This window comes from Hippocampus bargibanti, linkage group LG01 (assembly GCF_051943395.1).
Source record: "Hippocampus bargibanti isolate YZ-2025 linkage group LG01, ASM5194339v1, whole genome shotgun sequence".
Classification (NCBI taxonomy): domain Eukaryota; kingdom Metazoa; phylum Chordata; class Actinopteri; order Syngnathiformes; family Syngnathidae; genus Hippocampus; species Hippocampus bargibanti.
Window position 1 is genome coordinate 27,775,666 of NC_142734.1, and position 18,395 is coordinate 27,794,060.

General features: G+C 42.2%; 1 protein-coding gene across 1 annotated transcript; it reads left to right on the forward strand.

The window, feature by feature from the left end:
- The first annotated feature begins 190 nt into the window (after positions 1–190).
- On the forward strand, positions 191–18,142 carry eif5b (eukaryotic translation initiation factor 5B). Its single transcript, XM_089007323.1, has 26 exons — positions 191–309; positions 2,659–2,769; positions 2,856–2,919; positions 4,288–4,446; positions 5,695–6,163; positions 6,231–6,364; positions 6,437–6,514; positions 6,616–6,766; positions 6,860–6,955; positions 8,994–9,095; positions 9,184–9,243; positions 9,328–9,587; positions 9,660–9,767; positions 10,920–11,030; positions 11,113–11,180; positions 11,285–11,426; positions 11,500–11,631; positions 11,702–11,884; positions 11,968–12,129; positions 13,532–13,663; positions 13,739–13,870; positions 14,001–14,077; positions 14,149–14,313; positions 14,410–14,548; positions 15,938–16,099; positions 17,579–18,142. Exons 1-26 carry the CDS (start codon positions 275–277, stop codon positions 17,684–17,686), a joined length of 3,540 nt encoding a protein of 1,179 aa, XP_088863449.1. The 5' UTR covers positions 191–274; the 3' UTR covers positions 17,687–18,142.
- The last annotated feature ends 253 nt before the right edge of the window (positions 18,143–18,395 follow it).

An 18,395-nucleotide genomic window follows, 5' to 3' on the forward strand; every position in this document is an offset into this window, starting at 1 on the left:
CTAGGGACCAAATAATTCGTTCTGGTATTTTCCCCATTTTATGGTCCACAACTTAGCGTGTAGGATCGTGCTTGCCATCAAGTTAATTTGCATCCCACTCCTTCGTCCATATTCACTTAAAATGACGCGATTCTCGCTTTCGTTCTTGTTTGAGGATCAGGAAAAGCAAGTGTTGTATGACCTCTTGTCCACGCAATGAATAGACGATCTTCGTTCGATGTGAGGCATCCGTGTGTTCTGTGCGCGGAGAAGCGGAGAACCTTTGGTTTGAAGAATGGGGAAGAAACAGAAGAAATCCGGGGAGGACAGGTACACAAAGCATCCGCGGGGGTCGACGTAGGCTTCGCCCTCGCTGGCACCCAATGGCACTGAACGCCACGACGAATACGCGCGATTTTGCGTCGCAAAGTTCCACGGTTAGCTTTAGCAGCTAACGACAGCTAACCACGAGTTGGCTGCGATAGTGGAGTCAGGTACGAAGTACGTTTGGAAAATGGGGCATCTGAAGAAGTGTTGGCCATATAGTCAGCGGGATCGCGCTTTGTGCTCCCCGGCCGCTCACGCTCGGTCTCGGAGCTCCGCACGTGTGCGGCGGCTGAAAGTCGGTCGTGTTAGCCGGCTAATGCTAGCATCCAGCTGGCTATCAAACCAACCCTCCCCTAAAGATTACAGTGGCACCGTTTACTTACGTGGCTAATTCAGTACGTAACCTATTTTCCCACAGCCTCCCTAAATGCACCATAAAATTATTTGTTACTTGTATTTTCAATCATGGAAAATAGCAACTGTTGGTAAAAAAATATTAATATTTAAACTTGAATAAAGTCCAAGTGTAAGCAAGGTGAAACTTAGACATTTGTTTAATTAGTGTCCCTTTAAACTCATTCACTGCCAGATGTGCTAAAATGTGTCCACTATGGTGCAAAGTTTCACTCAAATTGCAGGACCCACAGATTATTGAGTTTTAGGACTACATAAATATTAAATGCAGCATAAGAAACCTTAGTCCACTGGTGTCAAAGTCAAGGCTCAGGGGCCAAATCCGGCCCGCCACATCATTTTATTCGGCCCACGAAAGCAAATCTAACGTGTGAAATTCCATGTTGCTCAACTCTGATCCAAAATTTCTAATTGTGCCATTTAATCCACAAAAACAGTCATTATTTTTGACTTCACATTTGAAAACTAGTTATTCATTATTTTGTTGTGTGCTATGTATATAATTTGTGGCGATGTTGAAACATTTATATGGTTTCCCAAAATTCATAACGGCCCTCCAAGGGAAACTAACTATGATGTGGCCCACGACTAATATGAGTTTGATACCACTGCCTTATACTCTTTTTTTTTTTCATCACCAAAAAAAGAGTTAATTTGTAACTTATATAGGTCTGGAGTGATATGAGGTGTAAGTGAGGGTGGCTGTACAAAAGGCAAGTTATGCCCCCTCGTGGAAGGGAAAAACATTGACTGAGGTCTGACCAGCGCTTTATCGGCACCTCTCGCAAGAAAAAACAAAACCCCAACAAATTCGGGAATGGCGCCTCACATCATATTTTCAATTCCTGAATACATTTGGGAATGGCAGTGAATGACTTAAGGGACATGGCGTTGTCGTTTGCGACTCCACTAAATGTTCAGCAGTTGTTATTAACAATATTTCAATTCATATAACCAACGTTTGCTGATTCGAACTCAGGACACAATTCATATAGAAGTGGTTGTTCTCAATAATTTGCTGCGCCCCTAAAGAAGAAAATAATATGTTGTGTAATTTCTGAATGGATTTTTTTTAAGTTAACATCTGCCTTATTAACACTCAAAAAAGTAAAAACAAGATTTGCGGTAAATTAATTTCCCTGAATGATGACAGGGGCGGTGCCACCTACAGTAGTGGATGTGCAATTACACTACCGATGTGAAGATCAGAAGAAGAAAAAAATCATGAATTAATCAAATGAAATCAACATGTTATTCAATATTTATCATTTTGTCCCCTTTAAATTGATCACATATCCATTATCTTTTTTATCCTATTGTACATTAGTTTTTGCACATCAAGATAAAAATCCTGCTGTGCCGATGACCATTTTGTGTTTGGAAGCCTTTTACTGAGCATCTTCATCTTTATTAAGTTCATCGAGTTGCTTGTTCTGTATCCACAAGGGGACACAAGCCTGTGTCTTATTGTGCCGGTCCCAGGCCCGGATAGATACAGAGGGTTGTATCAGGAAGGGCATCCGACGTAAAAGCTTGGCCAAAACAAACATGCGAATCAAACCTCTGAAGATGGAGGACACTGATTCGCTGTGGCAACCACTTGAAGGGAAAAGCCGAAAGATAAGAAGAAGAAGAAGATAAAAATCCTTCAGTCTGAAATGGCTTGAAAATACAAAGCCCAGAATGTGTTAAAAAATCTGATAGATTTTACATTGGAAAAACCCACAACATGTACTTCCTGTTCAGAAAATATTTTTTTTCTATAATGTTCCCGAATTCTGCACTTTTGACAATAATAGTTTGAATTGAACTTGTCAGATTCAACACTGAGTAAGTGAATTCTGCTCGGGGCTTGGCGAGTCAGCAGGGCGATGGATGAGCGTCTTTATGTCCCTTTGCGTGTTATTTGTTTGACCGACTCCTTTTGACTCTCGTCAGCGCAAAAGACGACGACATTGACGCTCTGGCGGCGGAGATCGAAGGAGCGGGTTCTTCAAAGGAGACAAAAGGAAAGAAAAAGAAAAAGGGAGCCAAGAAAGACGACTACGAGTATGTCACCTCGTCATTTCCCTTCACGTCGCGCCTCACCTCCTTCACCGAATCGACCTCCTAACGTGTTCGTTTCGTGGTTGCAGTGAGGATGATATCTTGAAGGAGCTTGAGCAATTATCTCTGGAGGCACACGGCGGACAGGGGAAGGTAAATCACTCACCGACCGATGCTCATCACGTTTTTCAGTTGGGTTGCAATACTGCAGGGATCGTAACAGTTTTCCAAAATTGGCGGCCAGCGAACTGGTGAAAACGGCACTTTTCTTCATCGAAAACTGCTTCATACAAATCGTTGTACTAAGTTCATCCTGTCTACTTGATATGTAATTTAAAGCAGATTCTTTACTTACAGACAGTGTAGGTGTTCAAATACCTGACATGTTTCGGCTTCATACAAAATTGATGAAAGGGAAGAGAAAAGGAAAAAGAATGAAAAACAAAATATATTGACGAAAAGAGAAGGCTCACATCTCCTGTCCCACATCACCCGTATCTCATGTTATATTATTTTGACTTCAAGATGGTGCCGCGAGAGTGGCTGCCTTTACAGCAGTTCCGATATTTGGTTCTTTTACTTAGTTTTCTTTTCCTCTTCCTTTCATAGCTTTGCTGCTGTGAATTCGGAATTTCTCCATTGTGTGACCAACAAAGGTTATCTTAACTAGAAGGCACACTTTATTGATTTATTTAGCTATTTTATTATTATTATTATTATTATTATTATTATTATTATTATTATTATTATTACGTATATATGTTTTTGTGACGAGTTTCCCTGGTCCTGTGAATAGGGAATTTAACGAGAAAGTGGGATTTTATTTATTTATCCACGTATTTATCTATTTATTGATTTATTCATCAATGTATTTATCTGTTTATTTATTTTGTATTTTTTGGAACATGAGTTTCCCTGGTCCTGTGAATAGGAAATTTAAAGCGAAAGTAGGCTTTTATGTATTTATCCACTTTTTTTTTTTTTTTTTATCTATCTGTTTATTTATTATTTTCATTTTTTTGAACAGGGGTTTCTCTGGTCCTGTGAATGGGGAATTTAACTAGAAAGTGGGATTTTATGTATTTATCCACCTATTTTTTATCAATTATTTATCTTTATTAATTATTTTTAGTTTTTGGACAGGAGTTTCTCTGCTCACGTGAATAGGAAATTTAACTACTAAGTGGTATTTTATATTTATTCAATTATTAGTTTTTATTTATTTATCTATTTATTCATCTGGTTATAATTTTTTGGGGGGGAAATACTTTTTCCCTGGTCATGTGGATAGGGAATTTAATGAGAAAGTGGGATTTATTTATTTATATATTTTATATATAAGAGAAATGATATTGAACACAACATTCATGAAGTCATTAACTGTCCGGTTCAATACTTAAAACTTTATACGCGAACAAATTAATATGTTGAACTGAAAATTCACGCTTTTCAATTGTACTCTTTGTTGCTATGAATAAGAAACACTTTGGAGCTGCCTCCAACTTTGTTTTTTGTGTGCAGAAAGACGTCGCCGCCGTGGAGAATGACATTGAGCCTCCAAAAGCAGAGAAGAAGAAAACCAGAAAGGGGAAAGTGCCGGGGGTCAGCCCAGAAGAAGTCGAGGGCAAAAAAACTGAAAGTGGAAACGATGATAAGCTGAGGAATGGACAGCAGAAGAAGGTGGGACAGAAAAGGGCTTATTTCGTCATTTGTCATGAAATAATTAATGAACTACTTAATTAAGCAATCAAGCAAATAATTAATTACATAACTACTTAACCAATCAGTTAGTTCATCCTGATTAATTAATAATCACATAGACAATCACATAGACAATACATATAAATAAGTATACAATACATTTATTACATATACTTTAATTTATATATATATACATATATATATATATATATATATATACATATATATATATATATATATATATATATATATATATATATATATATATATATATATATATATATATATATATATAAAAGACAACCGACGTCTCCGGACAAGTTGTGTCTAATTTGTAAAATGGCTTCAAATGACTTCTACTGAGCGTATTTTAATAAGATTCCACCGCATATAGCTATATTTTACGTTTTAAGACTCGCGCTGAACATTCAGGAAGTCTTGTTTTTGAGTCGGTGACGAGTCCGTACGTGATGTCACTAAAGGACTGCCCCCTGACCGTAAAAAAGACGCATTGTAGCGTCCTTCCGTCACGTCAATGTATTTTGCTGTACTGTGGTTTGAAAACCTTGTGTTGCACCCAAAAGCCGCCAGAAGAGGGAGTCCAAGCTCCATGGAAGGAATTTATCAGCCTGTGGAAACGGGCTGATTCATTCCTCACAACAGCGGTGGCCATTTTTGGGTGTGACATCGCCCCCCCCCCCCCCCCGCCCGTTTGCCTCAAAATGACACGGAATAAATTCTTTAATCGATTGCAAACATGTATGCTTTCCTATTCAGAACTATTTGAATCATATTCATAACTGGATGTGTAACAAGAAAGCATGTTCTCTGAATCAGAAGCCATTGTTTTGATTCTCCAGCAATGCAAGACGCCTTGGCGTGACGTCACGAACTGGGGGCGGGACTTTTTGAAAATGCCCAATTCGCAGCTCAATTTTTTGCAGATTTTGGACACTTTAAGTCATTTTTATTGGTGTTTTGCATTTGAATAAAATATCATACTGCGTGTTTTGGGTATTTTAAATGCTATAAAACGTTTTTCTGATGTCAGTAAAGAAACAAAAAAGTGATGTCGGTTGTCCTTTAAATATATAGATGAGGCGATAGGAAAAGAAGAATAAATATATTGATATATTGTTTTACATTTTTTTCTTTTTTTGTTACAATTATGATTGTCGTCGTTAAAGCATGCCCATGTGGTTAATCATGTCAGTGTTGCACCTCAAGGTGGCGCCCGCTGCACTGTCCGAGTCTGATGAAGAGAGCGGCTCCCTTTCTAGTTTGAAGACCAAAGAAGGTAAGAAAGGCGCCAAGAGACCTTCCGACGACGAAGAAGAAGGCACCGTCCGAAACGCCAAAGAGCCCCAATCAGAGGAAGATGATGAATTCAGTTCTCGGAGGGACAAAAAGAACAAGAGCAAAGGGAAAGCCGCCAAAAGCGAAGATGAGGACGAACAGGAGGAGGACACCGGTTACAAGATGAAGACCGCCGCACAAAAAAAGGCGGAGAAAAAAGAGCGGGAGAAGAAGAAGAGAGAAGAGGAGAGGCTCAAGCAAAAAAAACTGAAGGAGAAGGAGACTGAGGCGGATGTAAAAAAAGAACCGGAGAAAACCACCGCCGAGGCTCCTCCACCCCTACAGGATGTCCCCGTCGCAGATGCGGACGACCAAGATGAAGCCGAGCCGTCTGCTGAGGGTAAGCTATCTGCTGTGATGCCAATAAAATAAAGAACTGAGCCAAGCCCACTGCTTTTTGATATCAGATGACGGCGACAAGAAGAAGAAAGATAAAAAAAAGAAGAAAGGGGAGAAGGAGGAAAAAGAGAAGGAGAAGAAAAAAGGTCCGAGCAAAGCCACAGTGAAGGCCATGCAGGAAGCGCTGGCCAAGATGAAGGAGGTGAGCTGTTGAAAGCACGGCCAGGGGGAAATGACACCCTCCGTAATTAGCAGAGCCTTGTCTTCTCCGCAGGAGGAGGAACGCGCCAAGAAGGAGGAAGAGGAGCGAATTCGAAAACTGGAAGAGTTGGAGAAACAGAGGTTGGAGCAGGTAAAAAAAAACTGACATAGCAATGAGCTAAATTAGCTTTGACCTCATCTTGGTGCTCGTCGTAAATTAACCCCACGCCCCCACCCCGCCACGCCCATCAGGAGCGTCTGGAGCAGGAGCGCAAGGAGAAAAGGAAGCAGAAGGAGAAGGAAAGAAAAGAGCGTCTGAAGAAAGAAGGGAAGCTAATGACCAAATCCCAAAAAGAGGCTCGCGCCCGGGCTGAAGTCACATTGAAGCTGTTGCAGGCTCAAGGTTCGCTTTTTCGATTGAAACGATTCTCTGACCATCGGGGGTCGCTTTTGCCAACCCACCCACCCCCATCGGCTGATCCGTTTCGCTGTGCAGGGGTGATAGTGCCATCCAAAGACACTGTGTCAAAGAAGAAACCGGTTTATGTGGACAAGAGGAAGAAGAAGCAGCCCGTCAATCAAACTCCTGAAGGTAGGTCGACCAAGTTGGCTATTCGCCTTTTCGCTTTTATTTACTTATTCATTTCTTTATTCTTTCATGCATTTATTTATTCATGTGTTTATTTATTTGATTTGATTAGCCTTTACTATCCTCACATTTAAGAAATGTACATTTCACAGCTGTAAAGTTATGAAAGGACGAGGAAAGGAAAGGAAGAAGTAGAAAACGAAAATACAGATCTGCTGTAAAGGCAGCCACACTCTGGCTTTATTAAAATATTTTAATTTTCAGCTATCTTAAGCATGTATTTTGCTTCATTTCAAACATGCAGATCAAAATGTATTGGACATAGAAAATATTACTTTTTGTAGTTGTTCTTTTAGTATTGGTTGCCATTTTAGAAAATTTCAAATCAATTTTGAAAATCACCATTTTTGAAAATTGTCTATTTCATTCAGTCAATTTCAATTAGTCATCTACAGTAAAGTCTCGTTATATCGATATTCAAGGGAGTCCGAAAAAATATCGATATAACCGGGACTATCGATATATCCGATATCGATATAACGAGACTTTACTGTACTAATTTGCTGTTCCTAACTAAGCCTCTAGATGGCAGCACTTGCACACTCGGGTAACAGAGCTTAATTCCCAATGTCTTCATTCTACATGCGGGCCAGACGTGATTGATTTTAATGACAGAAGGCTGGTTGCTGGATGAAAATGGACCACGGACCATATTTGGGGCATATCTGACATATCTGCCCTAAAATATACACAGAGATTCTTTTTGGTGCACTTTAAAGGACAACCGACGCCTCCGGACAAGTTGTGTCCATAATTTGTAAAATTGCTTCAAATGACTTCTACTGAGCGTATTTTACAAAGATTCCACCGCGTATAGCTATATTTTACATTTTAAGACTCACGCTGAATATTCCGGAAGTCTTGTTTTTGAGTTGGTGATGGGCCGTCACGTCACAGAAGGAACGCCCCTGACCGAGAAAGGACACACTGTAGCAGTCCTTTCATCACGTCAATGCATTTTGCAGTACTTTGTTTGGTCTGAAAACTTCGTGTTGGTCCGTGTTGATGGCGAAATTAGAAGGAAAACACATAAATAACGCAATGGTGAATCGTTGTGTGTTGCACCAAGCAACTGTATGATATTCGCTGACAAATATTCCCAGTAGACAAATCAGCCCATTTCCACCGAGCTTTGTCACCATCTTCTGCCTTTTTTGGATGCTACATTTCCTCGCCAGATGCCTCAAAATGACACGGAATAAATTCTTTTATCGATTGCAAACATGTATGCTTTCCTCTTCAGAACTATTTGAATCATATTCATAACTGGATGAGTAAAAAGAAAGCATCTTCTCCGAATTTGAAGCCATTGTTTGTATTCTCAAGCAAGGCAAGACGTCTTGGCGTGACACCACGAACAAGGGGGCGGGACCTTCTGAAACTGACCACTTTCGGTTTCAATTTGAAGTAGTTTTTAGACACTTTAAGTCATTTTTATTGGTGTTTTGCATTTGACTAAAAATATCATCCTGCGTGTTTTGGGTATTTTAGATGCTATAAAATGTTTTTCTGGTGTCAGTTAGGATAAAAAAAGTGGCGTCGGTTGTCCTTTAAATAACAGAACAGCAAATTTGAGCGCCCTGAGTTTCCCAACACTCAAGTTATATTTACAAATGCACCATGGAACCTATCAACACCACTGCCCCCCCAAAAAATCCCCCATCCGTCTCATGTTGAACTTGTTCGGTAATATGGTTTCATCACACCGCTTCATTCACACCGTTCGGAAACTTTCAACCATGTTAAAGTGCGTCTTTACTTAGAACGAATAAAAACACATTTTTGTCCTAAAATGACTTGAATATCATATGTCATTGTTGCTTAAGACACAAATAGTGGAGCGGTGGTTGGTGTATGTTCCGCCTTGTGAATTGTTTTGCAAACCGAAAGTGAGTTGCCTTAGTCTTCTACTCCCGTATTCTTTTCGGCATCTCACTAACGAAACACAACAACACTCATTCATTTATTTTCTGTGCGGCAGGAACATCTGCGGTGATCACCCCGACCTCAGAGAGGGCGGAGCCGATCATACTGGAGCCGGAGGGGGTTCAATCGCAGGATGTCACGCCGCTCATAGAGCCAGGTGAGGGGTAGCCCGGGGGAGGCGGAGGGATTCAGACATGGAGGATCGACAGCTGTGTGATTAAAAAAAAATGTAAACACATTTTCAGAGGTGAAGGCAGATTTTGCCGTGGACGACTGGGAGGCGATCGCCAGTGATGAGGAGAAAGGTCAGTTGTGGACACCTCGCGCGTCTAGGCGAGTCCCCGCCGCCCATTGCAGCTCCTCATCGCTATGAGTGACTCTCCCGACAGAGTTAAAGAAAGTCCACATCGAGGTGAAAGAGGAGCCTGTTGCCCCACTCCAGCTGACCTGCAGTACCGAGGAGGAAGACGAGGAGGAGGACGACGTCGAGGACGACGAAAGCGAGGAGGCGCCGGAAGAGGAGACGGCAAAGAGCAATAAACAGCAGGCCAAGGAAAGCGACGACGACAGGAGCAGCGAGAGCGACGACGAGGACGACGACAGGACCAAAGAGGAACGTCTGTACGATCGAGCCAAAAGGCGGATCGAGGCGAGCATCCCAGAGAGAACCCGCCGCTCGCCCCCTTTTCCGTTCATTTCCCAACCCCGTTTGTCCCTGTAGAAACGGCGAGCGGAAAACCTGAAGAACGTCGACATCAACCGGCTGAGGGCGCCCGTCGTGTGTGTGCTTGGACATGTCGACACCGGGAAGACCAAGATTCTCGATAAGGTGCACGCGCGCTTGGCTGACTCGCTGGGATCTCTCGCTGACCGTTGCTTTTTTGCTTTGTACTATTGGTCGATCAACTGGACGGCCATCGGTGACGTAGTGTTTCGCAAAGCTTCGGCAAAGCAGTGCACGGGACAATTTCTATCTAGGATAGATTTCCAACCACAATGTGACGTGGAGGATAATCGGTACCGTTGCAGGAAATAATCCGATTGTATGAGAAACTCTTCCTGATTTTCTCGGAATTATGGATTTTCACAAAAATTCCTCTGGGAAATTTGAGGGAAAATGGCCTGAAATTGTTCCGGATATTACAGGGTGACACAAAAAGATGCATACCCATGAAAATTTCAATTGTGGCTTTGATTAAAAAGCTATTTATTTCAAATTACAAGCACACATTATTCAGTTGATGGAAGACCATCCACCAGAGTTTCGGCTATTTCTGTCAATTTTTAGTCAATTTATGGCTTTCCCAAGATGTGTTCCAAATGTCCAGCATTTTTTTGCAAGCAAACCTGTACTGCTCTGACAAAGTTGTCAATCACTTTTACCCACTCCTCTTTTGGGATGGTGACCCAAAAAGATGCGTCCGATTTAGTCCCTAACTGCATCAATGTTTTCTCCCGAAAGAGGAGTGCTTAAAAGTGATTGACAACTTTGTCTAAATTTGGCTAAATTTTGCCTACCAGCTCAAAAATTTTATCAGAATTTAGCACAATACAATATCATTTTCAAAGATGACCAATCTTCCTTCTTTCAAACTTTTATGTTCCCTCTTCGTTTAATATTTTGGCCTTAAAATATTTAGAAATAAACACATTTTGTTTTTCTTGACTCATCAAATACATTTTTATGTCCGACAATGTCAGAAATTTTGAGATTTTTTCAGGTAGGTAATAACCCAAAACACATTTTTCTGACATACTTAGCAAACCCAAATACGCCACTGAGAAAGCGACACTTTCGCATGAAACGTTGATTGTAATTTACCCGCACCGCTTTTTCTGCTTCGTGTATCAGCAAATGAAATCATTTCTGATTTCGAACAAATCATTTTCCTATCATCCGTCTGGAATGAATTAATGGTTGAAAACCCAAGGCATGACCGACGTGTCAACTGCTTCTTTGTTTGCTCTCCCATCCCCGCAGCTGCGACACACCCACGTTCAAGACGGTGAAGCGGGAGGAATCACGCAGCAGATCGGAGCCACCAACGTCCCGAGGGAGACGATTGAGGAGCAGACCAAGATGGTGAAAAATGTATGACTGCCATAACCCGCACGCAGATTCCTAAAAAAAGACAACCGCGTGCGAAGACACAATGTTTTTTACGCACATCCAGTTCGACCGAGAAGGCATGAAGATTCCCGGCATGTTGATCATCGACACGCCGGGGCACGAGTCATTCAGGTGAGAATTTTTGTTTCCACGATTCATTTGAGATCTCGTCCGGACGCCAACTCCGATTCGATGCGGCTTAATTCACACGGGTTGTCTCGTTCGTCTTCGATCAGCAACTTGAGGAACCGAGGTAGCTCGCTATGCGACATCGCCATCCTGGTGGTGGATATCATGCACGGATTGGAGCCGCAGACCATCGAGTCCATCAATCTGTTGAAGGAGAAGAAGTGTCCTTTCATCGTGGCGCTCAACAAGGTTGACTTCCTGACAGTCGTCGCGTCTCGGCGCCGTTTCGGCAAAAGTGGCTCACGGCGATCCCGTTTCGCAGATTGACCGCTTGTACGACTGGAAGAGGAGCCCCGAGACGGACGTCTTCGCGACGCTGAAGAAGCAGAAGAAAAACACCAAAGACGAGTTTGACGAGAGGGCTAAGGCCATCATCGTGGAGTTCGCTCAGCAGGTAAGCGTCGACGTTCTCCTCTCCAAAACAAGTTTCACCTGTTGGCTCTGACCCCCGTTGATGTCCTCAGAGTCTCAACGCTGCCCTCTTCTACGAGAACAAAGACCCCAGGACCTTCGTGTCTCTGGTTCCCACGTCGGCCCACAGCGGCGACGGGATCGGAAATCTCATCGCGCTTTTGGTGCAGCTGACTCAGACCATGTTGGCCCGCCGGGTCGCGAGCTGCGATGAGCTCAGGGCTCAAGTCATGGAGGTAAACAACTCGATCGGAGCCACCCAAACCTCCGCCAAGACACCCCCCGCCCCAATACACACACCCGATGATCTGTGCCTCAGGTCAAAGCCTTGCCTGGCATGGGGACCACCATCGACGTGATCCTGATCAACGGGCGACTACGGGAAGGCGAGACCATCATCGTGCCCGGAGTGGACGGACCAATCATCACGCAGATCAGGGGGCTGCTCCTGCCGCCTCCTCTCAAGGAACTCCGGGTCAAGGTAACCTCGAACGAGAAAGAACCTTCATCCTTGGTGTTTTGAAGAGCAAGAGCCATTACAATCATTCTAAAAAAATAAATAAATACACTTCAAATTAACAAAATAATGTGTTGGTTAGTTAATTAATTAATACATTTGGTACACGATTTATTACCAGTAATTTTAGAAGTAATATTGAAGTAAAATAATACAAAAATAACTACTGTGGAGTAATTATTAATTAAATAAATGTGTTTGGTATATTAAATTAATTAAAAAAATAGTTTTAAAAATTTCATGAAAATCTATATATTTTTTAATTCATGCCAGTAAAATTTATTAATTTTAAAAGCACCGTAATGGCTTGTATGACATGTATTACTTTAACTTGGACATCGATAGCAATTGTTCTTTTCTGCAAAAGAAATTAGCACTGTTTGGTGACATCTGAGAGGAATGGAGATTATTCTTTTGTTTTATTTTGCGAGTATTGTGCCCATTTGTGTCATTATTGCTAAGCCATTTTTTTAATTTTATTTATGAATTCTTTATTCAGTTCATAGAGTTGCTTGTTCTGTAGCCACAAGGGGACATAAGCCAGTGTCTTCTTGTGCCGGTCCCAAGCCCGGATAAATACAGAGAGTTGTGTCAGGAAGGGCATCCGGCGTAAAAGCCAAAACAAACATGCCAATCAAACCTCCACTGATTCGCTGTGGCGACCCCTTGAAGGGAAAAGGTGAAAGGAATATAATGTATTTTTTATTTTTTTTGTGATATACAGTGAGACCTCAACTTACGAACTTAATGTTACTTAATGAGTGTGTAAGGCGAAAAGTGTGTATCTCAAAAAAAAAAAAAAATTTCCATAGGAAACCATTAAAATGGGAATAATCCGTTCCCGGGTTTCCATAAAATATACTTTTCAACTAAATAAGCCTTAAAACTACACACAACATACCTTATTCTATGTATAATAAATGTGCTATTGTATTGTAATGAAAGAAATACACTGCATCGTATCATAAAGTCACTTTCTTTACATTTGTGATGGTCATTTATGGCTTGATGGAATGGCGTTGGAGGTCGAAGGGAATTGCTGTTTGGAAAGAGAGGCGCATTACATGAGTACTGTAATTAAAGAAATAAACTGTGCTGTTAAATAAAGTTTTATTTACCTTTTTGATGGTTGTTGATGGCTTATGGAAGGAGAGTTATAAGGACTGTTGGTAACTTAACCTCTGATGCTGTTCGGTCGTGTGCTTCCGCCGAAGATCACTCCGCCAGCCGTGGTGGGTGTGTATTATGAAAATAGTGCTTATTATAAGGTTTAATTTTCAGAAATTTGACGTTTGTAAGACGAAAAGTTTGTAAGATAAGGTGTTTGTATGTTGAGGTCTCACTGTATATTTTTTTGAATCTGCAGAACCAATATGAGAAGCACAAGGAGGTCTCCACATCGCAAGGTGTAAAGATTCTGGGGAAAGACCTGGAAAAGACGTTGGCGGGGCTCCCTCTGTTGGTGGCACATAAAGAGGACGAAATACCCGTCCTCAGGGTAATCCCCCCCCCACGCAACACACACAGAAGCAAACGTAGAATCAACATGTGATATCAAGCGCTGGTCTTTTAGGATGAACTCATCCTCGAGCTCAAACAAACGCTGAGCTCCATCAAACTGGAGGAGAAAGGAGTGTATGTCCAAGCGTCCACATTGGGATCACTCGAGGCTCTTCTCGAGTTTCTGCGTACATCTAAAGTTCCCGTGAGTACCCGTCATCTTCTATTAAGTCAGCAGTCCTGAACTTTTTCAGGTCCTCAGTTTGACATTTGGAATTATTTGACGTGTGTGTGTGTGTGTGTGTTTGTTATTTGACGTGTGTGTGTGTGCGCAGTACGCCGGCATTAACATTGGTCCAGTCCACAAGAGGGACGTAATGAAGGCTTCAACCATGCTGGAGCATGACCCTCAGTAAGTCCACCTTTCTTCACTCACCACCCCGAAACGCGTTCGCCAACGCGTTCCAACTCTTATCGCCGCAGGTACGCCGTGATTCTCGCCTTCGATGTGAAGGTGGAGCGAGAAGGCCAAGAAATGGCGGATGCTTTTGGCGTCCGCATTTTCTCCGCTGAGATCATCTACCATCTTTTTGACGCCTTCACCAAGTACCGCGACGATTACAAGAAATCCAAACAGGAAGAGTTCAAGTAGGCGTCGGCAATTTAGCCGCTCACCTTCGCCGTGTGGCACCTTGATGGACAGCTTTGACGTTTTTTTTTTTTTTTTTTTGTGTGTGTGTACAGACACGTGGCGGTGTTCCCGGTGAAGATACGCATTCTTCCTCAGTTTATCTTCAACTCCAGAGATCCCATCGTCATTGGCGTCTCAGTGGAAGCTGGCGTTTTACGGCAAGGGACGCCGCTGTGCGTTCCCAGTAAAGGGGTGAGTCAGGTTGCAAAGTTGCTAATTTCCGGGCGTTTAAAATTGTTGAAATGCTCCTAATTGGAAACCTTCCATTGGGTTTAACCGACTGGTGGCAGGAAACTGACACGTAATGAGGCGTCAGGCTATGTCAGTTCACTGTCAAACTAAACATAAAACTAGAATCTTCTTCTTTTCCTTTCGGCTTTTCCCTTCAAAGGGTCTCCACAGCAAATCAGTGTCCTCCATTTTTAGAGGTTTGATCCGCATGTTTGTTTTGGCCAAGCTTTTACGTCGGATGCCCTTCGTGACACAACCCTCTGTATTTATCCGGGCTTGGGACCGGCACAAGAAGACTTATGTCCCTTTGGGTAATTGTCTGATATGACCACATACCTAATTAGCAGCTGTCATGGTTGTAGATTTTTTGTGGCGGGCCACGTTGTAGTTACTGTTTCCTCTCGCGGGCCATTCGAATGTTAAATCCCCTCCACATATGACATGCAGGGAGCAAAAAAAAGTAATGAATAACAAGTTTTCAAATTTGAAGTCCAAAACAATGACTTATTGTGGTTTACATGGGACAATTTGAAATTTTGGTTTGGACTTTAGCAAGCATCATGGCACTTGATTTGCTTTCACGGACCGAATAAAATGATGTAGCAGGCCAGATTTGGCCTCCGGGCCATCACTTTGACACCTGTGGTGTATACAATACAATGCATATTGATTTACATCGCGCTTTAACAATAGCTGAAGCTGAAATAAAGCACTTAACATGGACAACTCATATACAGTAAATAAAGCAGTCACAAAGATAGTAGAAATCAACTGGGAGTGAAACTAAGATCAAGTCGGAATCATGCTGAGTCAAATGCCAAAGAGTACAAGTGCATTTTGAGGCGGGTTTTAAAGATGGCAATGAGAGGGCTTGCCGAATGTTCCGTGGCAGGTCATTCAGAGAGTGGAACCAGCAATGGAAAAGGCTCCATCCCCTCTAAGCCTCCGATTAGTTAGTCGGGAAGGTGTGTCGGGGGCGGATGAGCTCGTAGAGGTAAGGAGGAGCAAGGCCATTCAAAGGTTTGATGACAAGTAAGATCTTGAAAAGAACTCTAAAACGTGTGAAGGCAACCAGTGAAGGGATGCCAGAGTAGAAGTTACAGTATATGCTCCCTATTACGAGTACCAGTCAAGAGGCGAGTAGCAGCATTCTGGTCCAGCTGGTATACAAACGTTGCAGCCACACAGAGGGCCAACATTCAATTTTTATAGGTTCCTGCTTTGTTCCCATCAATTCCAATGGGAATGTTTCCACATTTTTAAATTCCCGGACTCCCTCCTACTTGGGGTTGTTATTTGTCAACATGTGGAAGATCTTCCCTTTCCGTAACTTGTTCTTGTACGTTGCAGTTTGTGGACATTGGCGTGGTCACCAGCATCGAGATTAACCATAAAACGGTGGACACGGCCAAGAAAGGTCAGGAGATCTGCATCAAGATAGAACCCATTCCTGGAGAGTCGCCCAAGATGTACGGCCGCCATTTTGAGGCCACCGACTTTCTTGTCAGCAAGGTGAGCTTGCACACCCCGATGCCTCCCCCTGACTCACACCTGAACAATAGTTTTATAAACTATTCTGTTATTCCAGATCAAGGGTATCAAAAATATTTACTGGGGGCCACATCGTAGTTACGGTTTCCTCTCAGGGGACGTTATAAATTTGGGGAAGCCATTTAGAATGTTTCATCCCCTCCACATATTACATATAGAGTGCATAAAGAAATGAATGTATAACTAGTTTTAAAATCTGAAATCAATATTAATGACTATTATTGCAGTATAAATATGACGATTTGAAATGTTGTCTTGGACTTTAGCGAGCATAGTGGAACTTGACATGCTTGATTTGCTTTCGCGGGCAGAATAAAATGATGTGGCGGCCCGGATTTGGCTCGCGGGCCTTGACTTTGACACCTGTGTTCCAGATGTCTACACCAACTATGCTTTACACATTGAAATGAATGCAATTGCAATTAATCTGTTCCGGCGCTCCAAAAACAGTCACCAATTATTTTTTTGAGTGTTCTTTATTATAAAACATAACATGATCTGATATTATACCTTTTTCAAAACACACTCTTAAAGGACAACCGACGTCTCTGGACAAGTTGTGTCCATAATTTGTATAATCACTTCAAATGACTTCTACTGACGGTATTTTACAAAGATTCCACCGCATATAGCTAGATTTTACGTTTTAAGACTCGCGCTGAATATTCGACAAGTCCGTACGTGACGTCACTAAAGGACCACCCCCTGACCGTAAAAAAGACGCATTGTAGCGGTCCTTCCATCACATCAATGTATTTTGCTGTAGTTGTTTGGTCTGGGGACCTTGTGTTGCACCCAAAAGCCGCCAGAAGAGGGCGTCCAAGCGCCATATAAGGAATTTATCAGCCTGTGGAAACGGAGGTGGCCACAGGACGTTGCCATTTTGTGCCTCTTTTTTTGGGTGAGAGATTTTCCCCCAATGTTGCCTCAAAATGGCACAAATAAATTATTTAATCGATTGCAAACATGTATGCTTTCCACTTCAGAACTATTTGAATCATATCACTGGATGTGTAGCAAGAAAGCATATTCTCCGAATCTGAAGCCATTGTTTTGATTCACTAGCAATGCAAAACGTCTTGGCGTGACGTGAAGAACTGGGGGCGGGACTTTCTGAAAATGCCCAATTCGCAGCTCAATTTTTTGCAGATTTTGGACACTTTAAGTCATTTTTATTGGTGTTTTGCATTCGAATAAAAATAGCATACTGCGTGTTTTGGGTATTTTAGATGCTATAAAACGTTTTTCTGATGTCAGTTAAATAACAAAAAAGTGACATCGGTTGTCCTTTAAGGTGATAAATGACCACACAAATTACCTTACTTAATCTATTATTATTGTTATTATTATTATTATGATGATGGTGATGATGATGATGATGATGATTATTATTATTTTCTTCTAAGCGTTAAAGGCTGATTGAATTGACAAATGTTCCAGATCACGCGGGCCTCCATTGACGCGCTGAAGAACTGGTTCAGGGACGACATGCAAAAGTCCGACTGGCAGCTGATTATGGAATTGAAGAAGACCTTTGAAATCATCTGAGCAGTTCGCACATGAAAAAAAAAAAATAAAAAAGGAGGCACCTCACTTCCGATCATGACACGGAATGAAACGTTTTTACCCGCCAGAACACCCTGGTCCGGTGTACCCCCGGGTGAAACGGTGCCGCGCTGAAACATTTCACTCTCAGTATCCCGACGTGCCTGTTGTCTTTCTTGTTCTCTGCTCCGTCGCTTCCCTTCTCCACCTCCAAAAAGATGAACGCTAATGAGTTTTGGGATCCGCCGAGGTGCGTTTTGCGGGGACTGTACGACACGCCGGCGAGCGGCAGCGGCGACAGTCGCCACGTGCAAAGACAACTCTTTGTGTTGATATTTTATTTTATTTTTTTGCGGTGAGCTTTCTTGACCATGTTGGCGATGGGGGACGTGGATTAAGGAGAACCCTCAGAGATGTTTTACTGAAGTGCTGATGTAATAAATGCCCTTAAAACTTGAACCGTGATTTGGGTATGTGTGTCAGCACCCGGGAAGCTGAAATTCAACTGCATCTCTAAATGCCCAAGCAAGAAACGGCTGCCTTGTGACATTGTTTTTGTTTCCAATGATTGATTAATGGTCAATATGATGTCTTGTACCTCTCGAAATTGTGTTTTAAAGGACTACCGACGCCTCCGGACAAGTTGTGTCCATAATTTGTAAAATCACTTCAAATGACTTGTACTGAGCATATTTTACAAAGATTCCACGGC

Coding starts and splice junctions, on each gene's coding strand:
- eif5b (XM_089007323.1), top strand. CDS start 275: ATGGGGAAGAAACAGAAGAAATCCGGGGAGGACAG. Junction 11,031..11,112: donor AGACCAAGATGGTGAAAAAT/GTATGACTGCCA, acceptor ACGCACATCCAG/TTCGACCGAGAAGGCATGAA. Junction 11,885..11,967: donor TCAGGGCTCAAGTCATGGAG/GTAAACAACTCG, acceptor TCTGTGCCTCAG/GTCAAAGCCTTGCCTGGCAT.